This window comes from Macaca thibetana, chromosome 2 (assembly GCF_024542745.1).
Source record: "Macaca thibetana thibetana isolate TM-01 chromosome 2, ASM2454274v1, whole genome shotgun sequence".
Classification (NCBI taxonomy): domain Eukaryota; kingdom Metazoa; phylum Chordata; class Mammalia; order Primates; family Cercopithecidae; genus Macaca; species Macaca thibetana.
The window spans coordinates 192,993,383-193,012,111 of NC_065579.1; the positions used below are offsets into that span (position 1 = coordinate 192,993,383).

Consider the following 18,729-nt stretch of genomic DNA (forward strand, 5'->3'; position numbering starts at 1 on the left):
TCCACTTCTATATACCTTCGTGGCTTCCACACCTATCTTGGAAAGACCTCTCCCCTCAACTCGAGAAGCTGTTTCTTTAATGAAACTTGAGATATTTTAAGCTTATTGTTTCCTTGGTATGTCAAACAATACAGCTGAAGTTTACCATACTGTTCTGTTCCCTAAAGTTAGTTCTCCCCTACCTACCCTCCACCTCTATGAATGGTAGCACCATATAGCCAGTCACTCAGCCAAAAAACAAAACAAAATAAAACAAATCTAGTAATCATCCCCTACTCCTCCAAAATGATCACAATGTCACAGAGTTTTAATTCCTAAATATGTTTCCCACTGTTTCCTCCTTCCAATCTTCACTGCTATGTTCAGTTCAGAATCTAGCATCAACTTTTCTGAATTATTTGAGTTACTTAACGCCTCTCTGACTTCAATCATCATACCTTTAATGCAATCTTCAATTCTCTTTCAAAGATTCTCCATTCTCATAACAAAATAGCTTAGATTTTGATTCAGCATATGCCTACCTTTCCAATTTACTCTGACCCCAACCTCATATCCAGACACCTGGCAGTTCTCCAAATACGCAGTGTTCATTTAAGCTTCCATTCTTTCTACCAGAATGGTCTTTCACTTCAATTTCCACCTGGGACATTCTTACATGACCTTAAATCACAGCTAAAATAATGTATCCTCTTAGAATCATTTCTTAAACTTACCTATCTAGAAAGAATTACATATCTTCCCTCCGGATTTGCATAGTATTTTTTACATGTCTTTATAAAGGCTTTATTGTTTGTCTATTTAGTATAGTAATTCTTTATTTACATGTTTGTCATCCCAACTAGAATGTGAGCTCTTTGAGAACACATTGGAATGTGTCTTCATTGCTATTCCTTAACACCTCTGTCAGTGGATATCTGCCTTCCATTAATAAACTAAGTGAATGTACCACAATGAGTATTTATGTTGAGTTTTCTAAAATATGAAGGCCAATTTAACATAATCTGGAGTTGTTCCTCTACTGCTGTTCCTCTGTCATTTTATAAAAATACACATTAGTTACCAATAGGTACTGAAAAATCACAATGCTTTGACCCAAATTTCCATATTAATATGTTTTATGAAATACATAAGGAAAGATAGAAGACTGATGAGCTAATGGAAAGAGATGAGCAACATATAAATGAATATTATTTGACCTTGTGATGCCTCAAATGGAATGAACTGTTGACATGGCATTAGAAAAAGGAATTTTATTCACTACCTAATCCAATTTGCAAGCCTTCTTGTTTTCCTCTCTAGGTCATGAGTAATTCAAGCATTTCTTAAAGCTCACTTATCTCAAAATAAAAAAAAATTACTGTCACATTACACACACACACAAATCATGGTTTAAAATATTCCCACTAAAACAGTTTGATTCATTATTAATGATGCAATTACAAAAGAAAGCAATTCTTTTAGATGAGACAATAAAATGACTGGTCAATTTTATATACTTTAATTTTGAAAAGTAAAATTTGGTTAAGAATTTAAACAGGTTATTTGCTGCTGAGTAGATAAAATTTTTAAAATTCTGAAAAATTAAAATTTCTTAATTTTTATGTATTTAAAAAAGAACAGATTTCATTTAGAGTGTTTCTTCAAATACAACACAATTCCCTAAAAATAAAAATTAGAAGATTCAGGTCCTGGTCTAGCAACCCCATTAATTTATTGTCTGAATCTTGGTCACCTAAACTTCTGGGGCATCATTTTCTTTATCTTGAAAATGGGAGAATAATGCCAATCATATTCACCATAAAAGGGTCTGTTGGAGTAAAAATCAATAAAATTTGGTATTGAAGTATTTCAATATGTTTGAAAAGTTTCCAAAATTAGATATTTCAAAATAAAAATGGAACAGGTGTGGATATTTGCATTCTTGAATTTGTGTGTGTGTATTTCAAATTTCATTAAACTGCATTTAAGGGCTTTTTGAAGTATTATTTTATAAAAATAAAACTATTTGGTGGCCAGTACAAAATCCCACTGTTAGCTAAAGTCCTAATGCTCGTATCTCAAGGCACTTCAAAAAAAATAAAAAATATGGGTCTTAGGATTCTCCTAGTCTTTTCCTATTGGAGTTAAACATTTCCAGAATCTGTGGGTTCCAGGTTTCTTAGCAGAAACTATAAATCAGACATAGATGGCTGAGAACGAAAAACATCATTGGAATAGTTGTGTAAGAAACTGTAGGCAAGTGGATCACCTGAGGTCAGGAGTTCAAGACCAGCCTGGGCAGCACGTGAAACCCTGTCTCTACTAAAAATACAAAACTTAGCTGGGCGCGGTGCCTGTGATCCCAGCTACTTGGGAGGCTGAGACAGAAGAATTGCTTAAGCCCGCGAGGCAAAGGTTGCAGTGAGCCGAGGTCACGCCATTGCACTCCAGCCTGGGTGACAGCGGGGGACTCTGTCTCAAAAAAAAAAAAAAAAAAGTACAATTTTGTTTACCAAAAGAAAGACATGAGTCCATGAGCTATTATTTAGGATAAAATATATATAGCTATATACATAAGACTCCAGCATCCTGAAATCTCCCAATTCTCTTATCTTTGAAGATGTACATGACAACAAGGAAGCTGAAGAGTGCAAAGATTTTAAGGCATAATTGTTGCCTTTTTTTTTTTTTTTTGAGACGGAGTCTCCCTCTGTGGCCCAGGCTGGAGTGAGCGGCGCCATCTTGGCTCCCTGCAAGCTCCGCCCCCCGGGTTCCCGCCATTCTCCTGCCTCAGCCTCCCGAGGAGCTGGGACCACAGGTGCCGCCACCGCGCCCGGCTCGTTTTTTGTATTTTTAGTAGAGACGGGGTTTCACCGTGTTCGCCAGGATGGTCTCCATCTCCTGACGTGATTCCCGCACCTTGGCCTCCCAAAGTGCTGAGATTACAGGAATTGTTGGCATCTTATTCGCAGTTTATTCTAGATAAAATCTTTCCTCAAAACAGATAACTTAATGTCAAACTTTTATGGTATTGTTTACATTATAACCCCAAACCCTCAGTTACAAATTAGGAAAAAAAAAAAACACTACCCTATTTTTAATTTTGTCTAGAAAATCATCCATGAAGTTACGGAGGCAGTGTTTAAACCGATGGAAAACATTGATATCTTGATTTACCACTGCTATTTGCGCTATTTGATGAGGAAATAAATATATAAAAACAGCAACAGTAAGGCAAGTCCTTAGCTATTTTGATTACCAAGATTGAGTAGAAGTGAGAACCCTCCCATATATGAACATTCTGTTCGCGCAGACAGCAGATCTCCTCTCCGATGAGCGTTAAGTGAATAAGTAAATAAATAAAGTATAATTGCTGTTATTGTTGGGGTATTCTCCTAGCCACACCTAAGGTAATAATTCCTGAATTGGAAGAGTAGGTATAAGCTACAGAATAAAAGAATAGGCTCTTTTTAATGTTGCTGATAAAAGTTGGATTTCGAAGTTAATGTATATATTTATATGTGTGTGGCAGGGTGTGTTTATCAATAATTACTTATATATAAATTGATAACAGACATAGGTACGATATTGAATGTATGCCTTGTATTTGGTGTCATGCTACACATCAACTTTTCATTTTAACATAGCCAATTTTAATACCTGATTATGTCTTTCATTAATAATTCAAATCTTAAGTATGAACAGCCTCATTGCCTCTGTGTTTTCTTATAACAACATATTGGCCATCTTGATTTCACATAAACAAATTGACTACAACACCCTGGCTTGATATTATCTTGACCAGACTTCTTTGAAGAAGACCAAGTAAAATCATGCAATGTGTTGATTGATTCTTTAGGTTTTAGCATCTATGGGAACACATCGAAACTTGCTTGAAATAAGTAAAAGTGAATGTGCATATGAGGTTCACTATGTTCACTTACATGCCACTTCCAGAGATGCATTTCGACTCACTGCTTCACCAAGATAGTTCCTTGCAACACAGACGTAGCTTCCTTCATCAGGTTTACTTCTGCGCCCATGCACGATGCGCAAGAAGAATAAGGATCCGCTGGGCAGAAGCATCCTGTGGGACCGGGGATCGTCCTTGTCAGTCTCCACTCGCTCCCCATCCTTGTACCACTCAATGGTGGGCGTTGGCCGGCCCTCTGCCTTACAGTTGAGAGTCGTGGGCTCTCCCTTCGAGACGATGACATCAGAAGGGTGCTCCACAATCCGCGGGGGGAAGTCTTCCTGGCGAAGACGCGATCCTGCAAAACAGGACAGAATAAAGGCAAGCTTTAACATTGCCTTATCTCAACCTTCCGTTTCACTGAGGTTCCTGATGGTGAAATTAAACTCTTCAGTTATTCAATTGAATAGTATTTTATGTTTCGTTTTGTGTATGCATCTCAGAAGTCATCTCAACTCTTTTGTAGAATGGGGCAATTTACCAATAAATTAATATGTTAACTCAAAGGACTTAGGTTCAATGTGTTCCATGAATCATGACAAGCAGAAGTAAAAGAGGACAAGAGACTTTCTTGTTCTTCTGGGATCAGCATGGGTACTAAGATGAGTAACACTAATTTCCCGTCCTCAGATTGCTTGTTATATACTGAGGAAGAAAGTCACGTAAGCAAGCACCTAGAAGACACACATAGATAATGTGCTGCCAATGTGTTATCAGACTAACGCAAAAAGAGACCTGCAAATTATGTACAAATATTATCTGCATTTAACAGATGAGGCAAAAGCTTAGTAAATGATGTCAGTTGCCCAGAAATGTAGATGAAGCTGCAGTAGAGGCAGGCTTTTGAACTCAGGTGTGTTTGACTGAAGAGCTCAAGTATAAATCCGTATGTTAAAATGTAATGTGCTGCATAGAGGTATATAAGAAATGCACTATAGGCAGAAAGAAAAAAAATTAAAAGTTAACCCTAAATTAGGCATAATAAGAGATCTCTTCCCCCCAAAAAATTATATTTAGATGGAGCTGTAAAGAATGAAAAATGACAACTAAAAGAAAAAAGCATCATGTCAAGAGATACCATCAGCAAAAAGACAAAGAAATGAGAGTTATGTGCATGGTACGTTTCATAATCAGGAAGGAAGCTGATATGGCAGGAAAAGGTTTGAGGCAGCCTTGGAGCCTGAGACAATGGGCTTTGTACCGTGCTCAGGAGAGTGTGATGTTATTTTACATGGCTCCCAGATTCTTAAGGGAGCAGTGACATGACTATCTGTATAACTGAAAGATAGTTTTAGTCTGCATTATCAAAAAGGGATAGCAATGGAGACATGAAGACAGCTGCAATTTACTTAAATAGTTCAAGAGAAAAATAAAAAGAACCTGACCTTGGGAAATGATGGTTTAGGTGGAAAAGAAGGAAAAATACACCCTATCGAAATGCTTGACAGAATTTGGTATATCACCATACACAGTACAACGAAAGAGAGATTGTACCAGTGACTTCCCGGTGAATGCAATACAAGTGGGGCCATAAGGGGTGTAAGAAATCAGAAGAGAGGCCGGGCACGGTGGCTCACACCTGCAATCCCAGCATTTTGGGCGGCCGAGGTGGGTAGATCACCTGAGGTCAGGAGTTTGAGAACAGCCTGCCCAACATGGCGAAACCTCATCTCTACTAAAAATGTAAAAACTGGCCGGGCGCGGTGGCTCAAGCCTGTAATCCCAGCACTTTGGGAGGCCGAGACGGGCGGATCACGAGGTCAGGAGATCGAGACCATCCTGGCTAACACGGTGAAACCCCGTCTCTACTAAAAATACAAAAAAATTAGCCGGGCGTGGTGGCGGCGCCTGTGGTCCCAGCTCCTCGGGAGGCTGAGGCAGGAGAATGGCGGGAATCCGGGGGGCGGAGCTTGCAGTGAGCTGAGATCCGGCCACTGTACTCCAGCCTGGGCGACAGAGCGAGACTCCGTCTCAAAAAAAAAAAAAAAAAAAAAAATGTAAAAACTTAGCTGGGCATGGTGGTGGACGCCTATAATCCCAGCTACTCGGGAAGCTGAGGCAGGAGAATCGCTTGAACCCAGGAAGCAGACGTTGCAGTGAGCCAAGATAGCGCCACCACAATCCAGCCTGAGCGACAAGAGTAAAATTCTGTCAAAAAAAGAAAAAAAAAAGGAGAAAAGAAAAGAAATAGGAAGAGAAGGATCTGTTGATATTTGTCATTTATATGGTATCAATTACCACTATTCATGAAAATGTTCTACTAGCTGCTCCAAGTAAATAAAAAGGAGATGCTGAGAGGAATCACCATATATGGGGACATAATGATTATACAGATAAGCACTTCTTAAAAATTTGCTCTTATGTAAGACTTTCCAACCAATCACCTAATATGAGCACATTTCTCTTCAACAGATAGCAGTAATATTTACTTCTCAATGTTACCTCAGTTCATGCTCAATATCAATTGAAAATACATATTTTAATGTATTAAAGGGAATTTAATTCAGTCTTAAATAAACTTTTTTTTTTGAAGAGGATTAACTATCAAAAGTTGCTGACTATTTTTTTTAATCACATTAGACCAAAAAAGAATGTATACATTACAAGTGTTAGATATCTAAAGCAAAAGAGTAATTTATGGTCTACAGGTCAGAAATTTTTTTTACAAAACTGAAGAGATCCAAAGCATATAGATAGGTAATTGTAGTATACATCACAATAATAAAGGTTATAGAGCATGAGTACCGGGTCTTAAAGCAATGAGGAATTTACAGAATATAAAAGTAACAAGGAATTTTTAAATTCATACTCAAGAAAGACTTCAAAGTTTTTAAATATGAGTGGCTGAATATAAGTAGCTTGCAAATCAGAAACATATTCTCAATGTAAATGTCTGGATACATAGCCATAGACTCTGATCCTAAAATACATCAAGAGTTTTATGTCACTTTTCATGTAACAGGCATATAGTAGGTTACAATCATCTCTTTAGATAGCCTCTTTGTTCTCCTTTAATCTCCCTATGCACGGTGACCTACATTCTCCCTACTGCAAAAACTGTTCTACTATTAAAAGTAAGCAAGTAAATCATCCATGCTACTAGGGTGCTATTTAGTATATCAACTTGTTCCCTAACTTATTAGGCAGTAGGCCTGGATATGGGCTGAATAAGACCTGAAATACACTAATACTTATTAAATAAAATATAAAATAATTGATTTATAAAAGAAAAAGTGACAAAATAGTTAAGCTATTTAGCAATAAGATTTAAAATCCAGTATGTCCAATGAGCACACAAAGCATTTTACTCATTTATCATTACAATATATGTAAACTATGTTACCTAGAGATTACAGTGCTGTCATGTCAGGATACTCATCTAATAGTTTTACTCCTACTTTAATAAAAACATCAAAGAACATCTACAACCTAAATATAAAAAGTAAAACTATGAAATGATTACAAGAAATTATAGAGGCAAGTTTTTATGATTCTGAGTTAAGTGATGGCTTCTTGGATATGATACCAAAAGCACAAGCAACAGAAGAAAAAAAGAGATAAACTGGACGTTATAAAATTTTTAAATACTTGTGCTTGAAAGACTACCTAGAGAATCAGAAAAAAATATACAAATCATATACCTAACAATGGATTTATGTCTAGAACATATAAAGAACTCATAGCTCAATAAAAATATAAATAATCAAATTTTAATATAGGCAAAGGATTAGAATAAGTAGTTAGACAAATTTGTCAAAGAAGTTAGACAAATAGTGATAACCACATAAAGAGATATTCAACATCAATAGCTATTAGATAAATGCAAAACAAAACTACAGTGAAATACGCTTCACACCCACTAGGATGTATATAATCAAAGCAATGTAAAATAACAAGTATTGTCAAGGGTGTGGAAAAACTGAAAACCTCATCCATTGCTGGTGTGAATTTAAATCGTACAGTCACTTTGGAAAACAATCTGGAAGTTCCTCAAAATGTCAAACATGTAGTTACCATATGACCCAGCAATTTCACTCCTAGATATATATCACCCCAAAATGAAACCATACATCCACACAAAACTCACTCATGAATATTCATAGCAATATTATTCACAATAGCCAAAAAAGTAGAAACAACCCAAATGTCTACCAACTGAATGGATAACAAAGAATGAATCAACAAAATAAATGTCCATGATGAATAAATAAAATGTGCCATATCCATATAATGGAATATTATTCAGCCTTAAACATGAAGTATTAATAATACATGCTGCAACATAGATGAACTTTGAAAAAATAAGTGAAAGAAGCTAGTTGCAATGGACCATATATTGTACGATTCCATTCATATGAAATGTCCACAGTAGGAAATCCATGGACGTAAAATGCAGATTAATGCTTGCCTAGGGCTGGGGTATGGAAGTGGGGAATGAAGGTGGCCTGGGAAAGTGCTGCCAATGGGGGTGGGATTTCTTTAGGGATGATGAACATATTCTAAAATTAATTATGGTGATGGTTACATTATTCTGTGAATATAATAAAGATTATTATACACGTTGGGTGAATTTTGTGGAATATGAATATCTCAAGCAATTTTTAAAAATTGATAGATAAAAGAGCACTGTGAACACGTTTAATAAAAGGTGTGTAACAATTTGTCCTCACTCCTAACAACAGTTAACGTTATTTTCTTTATTTATAATTTTAGGTTATAATGAAATCATCAGGCCTGCAGTAGAGCATTAGGACATAAAGTGAACTGTAACAGTCTTGCCAGCCAGATAGGTAGATTAGAGAGATAGAGAGAAAAATAGATTAGAAAGACAGACATAGATATGCAAAAATACAGCTACAATCTAAGTTTTACGATGTTATTAAAAATATGGGGATTCATTCGGAGCTTTCTTAAATTCAGACATTACATAACAATAGCAGTGGTCTTAAATTCAGACATTACATAACAATAGCAGTGGTCTTAAATTCAGACATTACATAACAATAGCAGTGGTCTTAAATTCAGGCATTACATAACAATAGCAGTGGTCTTAAATTCAGGCATTACATAACAATAGCAGTGGTCTTAAATTCAGACATTACATAACAATAGCAGTGGTCTTAAATTCAGACATTACATAACAATAGCAGTGGTCTTAAATTCAGGCATTACATAACAATAGCAGTGGGTCTTTAAGATGGACTCAATGCCTAAGTCTTCCGATTCTTTAAAACTGTGGAAACGAGTAATACTGTGTAAAGGGGAGGCAGCAGTGGTGGTGTGGGGTGGGGGGTGTAGCTTTCATCACATTCCCAAAGAGGGTGGGCCTTTAAGATTACCAAGGAGCACTAAACTACTGGGTATTCTGTGTTATCGGCTAAAACAACTCCATTGTTTGGTCAAAAACCAAAGCTGAGTTGTCAGCAAAACTCACTGGGGACTGAGAACAGAACAGTAAGGGGGAATGGGGGTTGTTTGTCACATGAAGTGCCATGAAGCAGCTCAACCTCAACATTTCGGGAATCTAAAGTGTGAGCCCCTCAACTAGCAACAGAAGCATGATCCGAAGGCACATTCGAAATCGAGGATCTCAGGCCCCAACCCGCATATCTCAGATCTGAATCTGCATTTTACCAAGATTCCCTTGTCTTCATTAGGTATTTGTATGCACAATACCGTTTGATAAGCACTGCGCACACCAGTTTTTGTATGGCTCTGAGCTAACGATGCTTTTAAAAGAGGAGGAGGAGGAAAGGCAAGAGAAGGGGGATGAGGAGGAGGAAGAGGTAACAAAGAAAACGTATATAGCCTGTGAAGCTTAAAATATTTACTAAGGTTTTTGCCCACCGTGCTCAAGAGTACCTGATTATCATTTTCCATTACAAAGTTCATTTTTAATTTAGATTTATTTTAAAAATAAATTTATAAATGTATAAATATCTCTTCTACAGATTTCAAATGAAAATTAGTTTGACAGCAACGTTAATATTGCCCATATAATGAGAAATTATTCAAGACTCCTATTTGAACAGATATGCTAAGCGATGTATGAAAATAACTATCTACAATTCTAATTTTGCTTGTGGCTGATATCATGTCTGGCATCTTTTTATATCTCAATTATTAATTGGGCAATCAGTCAAGTTTTAATTAAAATAATTTATTCAATTATCTCTGTGTAAATGTATATATATGTATGTGTGTGTATATATAGATACATATATATATATTCCCTCTTTCTTTTATAATGATAAAGATAATTAAAATTGGTCAGAGGTCCTAAAGATGAACATCCAAATGTTTATTTTTACTGTCCAAGAAAATAAGTTGTGAAATTGTCATGTAAATTGTCCATAATTGAATAGATAGGAGAAGCAGAATTAGAACTCATGACCTTTAAACCAAAATGTGCCAGGCTTCTTTAGAAACGAATGGAGGACCAAGTAAAGAATGGACATGGCACCTAGGCTAATTCCAAAGCCCTCTTTTAAAGCTGATTTCTTTTTTATTTTTCTTTTTTTTTTCAGGCAGAGTCTCGCACTGTCACCCGGGCTGGAGTGCAGTGGCGCAATCTTGGCTCACTGCAACCTCCACCTCCCAGGTTCAAGCGATTCTCCTGCCTCAGTCTCCCAAATAGCTGGGATTACAGGTGCCCACCACCATGCCCAGCTAATTTTTCTGAATTTTTAGTAAAGACGGGGTTTCACTGTTGGCCAGGCTGGTCTCGAACTCCTGACCTTGTGATTCACCTGCCTTGGCCTCCCAAAGTGCTGGGATTACAGGTGTAAGCCACCGTGCCCGGCTAAAGCTGACTTCAATAAAATGCATCACATGAATGTTGCTAGTCATAATTTCAGCAGAAAACATTTTCCTTGTTCTTCAAAGCCTGATTCTCGGACTGCCTGCATCAGAATCATCTGGGATTTTTTTTTTTTTCCTAATGCTTCATGAATTTGCATGTCATCCTGGCCCAGGGCATGCTAATCTTCTCTGTATTGCTTCAATTTTGGTATATGTGTTGTCAAAGTGAGCACTAAGATATTTGATATTTATTTAAAATACAGATTTTTTTTTTTTTTTTTTTTTAACAGAGACTTGCTCTGTTGCTCAGGCGGAAGGGCAGTGGCACGATCTTGTCTCACTGCAAACTCCGCCTCCCAGGTTGAAGCAATTCTCGTGCCTTACACTACCGTGCAGCTGGGACTACAGGCACGCACCACCACACCTGGCTAATTTTTTGTATTATTAGTAGAGATGGGTTTTCGTCATATTGGCCAGGCTGGTCTCGAACTCCTGGCCTCAAGTGAGCCTCCTGCTTTGGCCTCCGGAAGTGCTGAGATTACAGGCATGAGCCACCTGACCCGGCACCAGATTCTTAGTCTCCAGAGTGAACGCGGTGCATCAGAAATTACCAGTGAAAGATTCCAAGACGCTGCATCTTTTCCATGCTCACGGGAAGATCACGCCCTCAGACCTGGCTAGATGTAGCGTTCCACAGCGTCATCAAGTGAGCCAGCCAGATGCACATGCATCTGTGAATAATGTTCTAAGCAGGTTAATTTGCATAATGGATTATTTCTGCTTCTCAGAGACTCTCAAACAATGATTTTGTAATGATTTTTGATGAAATATTTGATATTTTAAAAGTTGAGTGGTATATTAGCACTTCAAATTTTTGAAGGTGAAGTATAAATTATAACTCATCAATATAGTTTAGTTTTCTTTAGTCAGTAACTGCTCATTTGCAGTGAGCGCCAGAGAACATTTGTTTTCAGGAAGAGATTTCAATCACATAGTATAACAAAGGAGGAAAATGCCTCTAGAATACTTGTTGATTTCATTTCACGAGTTGCAAAGTAAATACTTCTGCCTCATTGAGTTGGAGTATAGTATTTCCTTGAACCAAGTTTTATTTTTCTTTTACAAACTGGATAGCCTTGTCAACTATTAGTCCCTCCGCAAGTCAAGCAATGTATTTCAAACTGTTCTAAATTTTTCTGAGGGCAGAAGTTCTCAGCAAATTAGGGACAGGGTGTGAAATATACTTCCTCCAGCAAAATTTCTATTCAGTGTTCATTTTTCTCTCTTAAAAATGTATGTCACAGTATGTTCTAGCCATAACTATGTCTATTTTAACAAAATATTGTTCCCCAAAATGATGTAAATAAAATTAACCTAGGAAGATTCTCCAGGATTACTTCAGTTCTGAATGTGATCAGAGCCACCTGCTGATACGAGAGACACAGAAGCACTACATGAAAAGGTGAAGGCTGCCTGACATCACAGTAGGAAGGAGGCAGGGTGGTACAAATAAAGAACACAGGTTACTGATCAGTTCGCATTCACGCCTCATTTGTAACAGGTAGATCGGACATCAATGCTACAAAGAGTGGTTTAGGCCGGGCACGGTGGCTCAGGCCTGTAATCCCAGCACTTTGGGAGGCCGAGGCGGGCGGATCACGAGGTCAGGAGATGGAGACCATCCTGGCTAACACGGTGAAACCCCGTCTCTACTAAAAATACAACAAATGAGCCGGGCGAGGTGGCGGCGCCTGTGGTCCCAGCTCCTCGGGAGGCTGAGGCAGGAGAATGGCGGGAACCCGGGGGGCGGAGCTTGCAGGGAGCCAAGATGGCGCCGCCCACTCCAGCCTGGGCCACAGAGGGAGACTCCGTCTCAAAAAAAAAAAAAAAAAAGGAAAAAGGGTGGTTTAGAAGAATCATATATATGGATCACCAGGATGGGTCATAAGAATTCAGTGTGATATTTTTTCTCCTCTGCAAAACATGACAAATACTCCAACTCCAAATTTTACTTCCAAAATTTAGCCCACGAAACTCTATAATCCCATTGATAATAGTTTTTCTTTGCTGAGGATGATTTACATTAATGTCTTATTGCTTGATATATTTTAGCTGGGCCAGGCTGATAGCTTTACACTAGATTTCCAAAGAATTAGAGTTGTTACTATTTATCCTTAGTCAAAAATATATCCAATTCAAAATTTCCCTCACTGAAAGAACCATAACTCAGTGCCACTGCAAATGCTATGTACATTGATTAGTGAGCTAAGGTAATCTGCAATGAAATGGAGTTAATGAATCACTCCATCAATCCATCAAGTCTGTCCATAACAACTTTTCCATCCTTGAATTCATGATGATGATTAAATTTCAGCTTACTTTGCTTATGAAGGAGGAGGGAATAGAAAAGTATTATGAGATAACTTTTTTTTTTTCCTAGAGGTCCAGTGATGTGATAGGATATGGTGAGAAGGTCAATGTTTGGAAAACATGAAGGCCATTTTATCCACTTGAACTTTACTAAAACTCTCTCAGGAGATTTCCTAATTTGCCATTGGTCTAAATAAACTTTTAAGATTATTATTCCTTCTGGAAGCACAGCAGTGCTATGTTAATAAGTCTAAATTTGAAACAAAATCAAAATTGGGACCTGGAAATACTACTTATTTTTTAGAAAATTTCAAAATAACTTTTCAGTGTCCTAAAACTACAGGGCTTATAGTGTGAAAGGGAATTGACAAGGATAAAAGAGGTTTGCCAAACTCAACAGGCAGTCTTGATTCTGAAAGTTTCCAGTTGTACAAAATAGCACCCCTGCAACATCTCTGTGCTCGCTTTCCAGATCCAGAAAACAGGAGATTAAGCTATCAGAGGTCCTTTTACAAACCCTTATTTTATAGATGAGGAGGAAAAATAGAGTACTAAAGAACTGAAGTTTCTTTCCCAAAACTGAAACTAGAAGGGTATAGTTGTCTTAGCTGTGGGTCCAAGCTCTGTTTTCAGGATGACGTTTTCTTCTCTATCACCTCTTCTTCTTACCCAAATTTTGGAAGTCTAAAATATTATTAGTGTCCGGAGCTGCACGCCCCGGCCATAGCAAATAATAATTGAGGATTAAACGCCTGAGCTATATTCATTTCCACCCCACACCTTCTCCCTATCTTTGCCTTTTTTCCCCTGTACTAATACCTCATTAAAGATGGCGCTCTTCCTGCTGCTTCTTCACTCACTCTTCCCGCTAATAGCGCAAGCGCAACATGACCTCCGACGGGAGAAACCGAAACTAACCTGGCCACGCCCTCGGCAATGAGATCATTTCCGCCTTAGCCCAACCCCTTCCCTTCCAAGTGTATATAAGGCAGTGCATTACCGCCATTAAACAAGACTTGATCAGAGCACTGTCTTGTCTCCATTTCTCGTGTCTCTTGTTCCCCAAATTCCCACCCCCTCCTCCAGGGCCTGCTCTGACTATCCCGCGGGCCGGGATAATTAGAAAATCCCAAGCACTAGATTTCAGTTGTTTTTGGTTTGGCTTTTTATCTGGACCAATATACGGTTAGTTATATCACCTTAAGCAATTACCTAAACTGGTTTTTTGTACTATTTATCCCCAAATGGAGGTCAGTGGAAGAGTAAATTGCTACAGTCTCATTGTTCCGTAGCATGATCACACTCTTTATGGCTGTCACATTAATGATATCTTAACAGACATATCTAAAAGAAAGCATAATGAGTAGCAATTTAAATTTATGAACACAAGGTACATTTTTTAAAAAATACATACTTTAGCTTACTGTTCATACTTTTGATAAACATATAGATTACAAAAGTTGGCCTTTGTAGGCCTTGTATCTGCTGTCAAAAGCAATGGGTATCACATGAATTCTTAGAAAACCCTCCAAAAGTTAACAATGATTTAGAAGACTGAAAACATAGCTTAGGAATTTATTCCTAAATTTCTTTAAAATTTATCCATATTGTCAGTAAATGCATGACTCTACAAATCTTTTTAACCAAAGACTAACTGGCTATATTGGATAGTTTTCTTAAAAATAAATATGTCCACACACTGGGATCTGTCGGGAGCAGCATGGGAAGTGATAGCATCAGAATAAATAGCTAATGCTTATGGGGTTAATACCTAGGTGATGGATTGACAGGTGCAGCAAATCACCATGGCACATGTTTACTTATGTAACAAACGTGTACATCCTGCATATGTATCCCAGAACTTAAAATAAAATAAAATGTAAAAAACAAATAGATATGTCATTAATTATGTAAAATAAAACCTTCAGCATTCAGCAAAGATCTTTAAAATTTCCTTCCTTATTTAGGGTGAATGAGTTGATCTTTCAGGTGAAGATAAGTAATAAAGATTCATAAAACTTTCAAACTTGAATTTCACAATTGTATTTCAGGTCTTTACTTATCTACCATAACAGAAATTGCTAAAAATATGCCTTTATCAGCTAAGTCTTAACCACATTTTTAAAATGCTATTCAATTTTCTGGCTGCCTACATCAAAACTGAGCCACTGACCGTCTGAGCCAAGTGGGCCCCAGTGACAGATAGAGCATCAGCACCCACAGGGAGTGCAGGCTTGGTGTGTGTAAGTAAGAGTCAGAAGCTGAAGGCAACCAAACCAAAGGTGGACAAATAAGAATATACATATATATATATATACACACACACACACACACACACACACATTCTCATTTATGTATGTCTGTCTATATATATGTGTGTGTGTATATATACACACATATATATACAACATTCCTATGAATTCCATGATGAATATACATATGTATATATTCACATATACACATACACACACGTGTCAGTATATGTATAGATATACATATATAGAATAGTGACATATCTATTTTTTACATTTTAAGTTCTGGGATACATATGCAGGATGTACATGTTTGTTACATAGGTAAACGTGCCATGGTGATTTGCTGCACCTGCCAATCCATCACCTAGGTATTAACCCCATAAGCATTAGCTATTTATTCTGATGCTATCACTCCCCATGCTGCTCCCGACAGATCCCAGTGTGTGGACATATTTATTTTATAGATAAGGAGGAAAAACAGAGTACTAAAGAACTGAAGTTTCTTTCCCAAAACTGAAACTAGAAGGGTATAGTTGTCTTAGCTGTGGGTCCAAGCTCTGTTTTCGAGATGACTTTTTCTTCTCTATCACCTCTTCTTCTTACACAAATTTTGGAAGTCTAAAATATTATTAGAAAATCCCAAGCACTAGATTTCAGTTGCTTTTGGTTTGGCTTTTTATCTGGACCAATATACGGTTAGTTATATCACCTTAAGCAATTACCTAAACTGGTTTTTTGTACTATTTATCCCCAAATGGAGGTCAGTGGAAGAGTAAATTGCTACAGTCTCATTGTTCTGTAGCATGATCACACTCTTTATGGCTGTCACATTAATGGTATCTTAACAGACATATCTAAAAGAAAGCATAATGAGTAGCAATTTAAATTTATGAACACAAGGTACATTTTTTTAAAATGTACATATATACACGTGTGTATGTGTGTGTGTGTATATATATACACATGCATATATAATATTGAAGATAAATTTTGAAACCCCTAATCTGAAAGTTTCTAGAAAACTGTTAGGGGTGATTTTCCTCCCAAGAAATAACAAATTACTCTTCTACTTTATAAATTCATTTCCAACAATTCAGCGAGGAGCCAACGTATTAACCTGGATATTCATCCAATACTCTTTCAAATCAATTTGCTACATCTTACATGGTTGAAGGTATTCTTTAAAGTGTGATTTACTGCCCAATCGGAGGTTTTCATGGCTTATGCAAATTCACGTTACAATGACAAAAACAATCCCTATTCCAGGAAGATAGCTTTAAAGTCTGGCTTCCTATTATCATATTTATAATATTTGGATGTGGTTTGAAATTACATTTGGCTTTACAAAAGGTGATGCAATGAAACAATCTCAAAACTCATTAAATTGTCTGATAATGTTTAATTTTCTAAAAACCATTGGCATTTATTTAATGAAGACTATGGGTTGGTCTCCAGAAAAGGGGATTCTACTTAACCAAACTCTGAACAGAGTGGCATCACTTTGGCGTTCTATTATATTTCCTTCTATTTCTATATTCTGAAAATTCTGTGGCAGTAGCATTAATCTTAGGAACTGAAGATGCCAAAGGACCCAGTGTCAATGTCTAAAAAACACCATTCCCACCAGCAATGACATTTTACACATGTGTGTGCTAAGCTTTGTTAAATACTTAGTTAATACATTTGTCTGGAACTCTTGATAAACTTTCCTGTACCCCAAAATATTTCATAATAAAGTTAAATTGAGATTCAATGATCCTACTTGAAATTTCAGACAAACTTCTTTTGCTACATAAGTATATAAAGGATTTTTAAAAGACAGATGGAAAATAGATTACAATCCAATAGTTTCTTAAAGGAATAATGGCTAAATCACGACCCAAAAAATTATAGCTTTCATCAGCCAAATGCATTAGTTGCATCATGTCCAACGGATGCACACAATGACTGATTTTAGGCTTGTTTATTTCTAATCAATATTCATCTACTACAGAATTTGGCCTAAGATGCAAATCTCATTGCATTCCTCCATTATTTTAAAAATATGATTTATAAACCACGGACTGGTTTATGTGGAATGGAGATAAGGGATGGCACTGCAGGCACTGGATGTGAAATTTTGTGCAGATATGTGCATGTTCCTTTTTAAGAAACAATAAAGAATATTTTTGGTAGTTAATATAAATCAGATGTCAGTAGGAGGACTGACTTGAAATTTCTCTTGTTCCAATGCTGAAAAGAAGCGTGAATGAACCCAGGCAAATGTCTTACCTTCTCTGCATCTTGTTTCTTTTCCCTATCTATAAAACATAGCAGTATCAGCCGAATAACATTGTTGAGAAGATTGAATGCGATTTTTCCATGGGCTGAGTACACAGCAAGCATTCATTAACTGTTCCCTACTAGTGCAAGCATTATTATAATGTATAACTCTTTTGTTAGTATAACCTCTATCTCTATACTCAAAGAAGTCTGTAACCCCCTTAAAAACAATGAACCACAATTCTATAAGATATGGCCTTTTTAAAGCAAATATTGATGTCTAGTAACTCTGTGTCCCTCTAAACTATTTTACTGAAATATATACCAATACTTTATTTTTCATTATCAAAATCTTGGAATGACTCCATGATTAATGCATAGGAAGCATCTTTTTTTTTTTTTTTTTTTTTTTTTTTTTTTTTTTTTTTTGTTGCTTTTCCACTATAAGTTTAGAGAGAATTAAGGGATATTAAATAAACTTTATTGAGGGCACAATAACATGACTTAAGTGACATGGCAGGAATGGGAATATTATCCGAATATTATCCGAAACTGACTTTTACCAGTAGTTTCAAGAGATGGTCAAAACAAAATCATTCTCATCCTTTTAAAGCAATATACTTTTCCTAGAAATTTCTAAATGACACCTTTATGAAATTGTGTATCTTTAAATAAAAGGCCCAAGTCAAAAGTGACTATAGTGATCCCAAAGATGAAAAGAAGGATTTCCTCTTGGATGGTGGAAATGGCCATAATCGAGTTGATTTACTTTATAGTGTACAATGGCTTTTGGAATTCTTTCCTGAAGTTTGTATCTTGGGAACAAAGGAGGATTATGAAGGTATCTAAATACAACTCAGGTTTATGGCTTTGTCTTTGTACCATACTCAGAATGAATGGATTTTCACAGTTGACCAAACTGAACAGAAGTGACAGCATCATATTTCTTTAGGGGTATTTGGAGGATATACACCTAAATTGTTAAGTGTTTACTCCACCAAAAACACCTTAGATATGTGACATAAAATAGCTTGAAAAGGGGGCTAGGTTCTATCAGTTGCAAATAGCTCTAAAATTTGGAATAAGTTC

The 18,729-nt window shown here is 36.8% G+C and overlaps 1 protein-coding gene and 1 non-coding gene across 12 annotated transcripts in view; both read right to left on the reverse strand.

The window, feature by feature from the left end:
* Window positions 1-18,729, reverse strand: part of ROBO2 (roundabout guidance receptor 2) — a 1,778,513-nt gene that overhangs the window by 535,946 nt on the left and 1,223,838 nt on the right. For all 11 annotated transcript variants that reach the window (XM_050782129.1, XM_050782128.1, XM_050782122.1 and 8 more), the window contains one exon: window positions 3,924-4,250. In XM_050782129.1, the coding sequence (XP_050638086.1) occupies window positions 3,924-4,250 (327 nt within the window). The remainder of the gene's footprint in view (window positions 1-3,923; window positions 4,251-18,729) is intronic.
* On the reverse strand, window positions 10,882-10,986 carry LOC126949446 (U6 spliceosomal RNA). Its single transcript, XR_007723746.1, has one exon. It is a non-coding gene; the product is annotated as a U6 spliceosomal RNA (small nuclear RNA).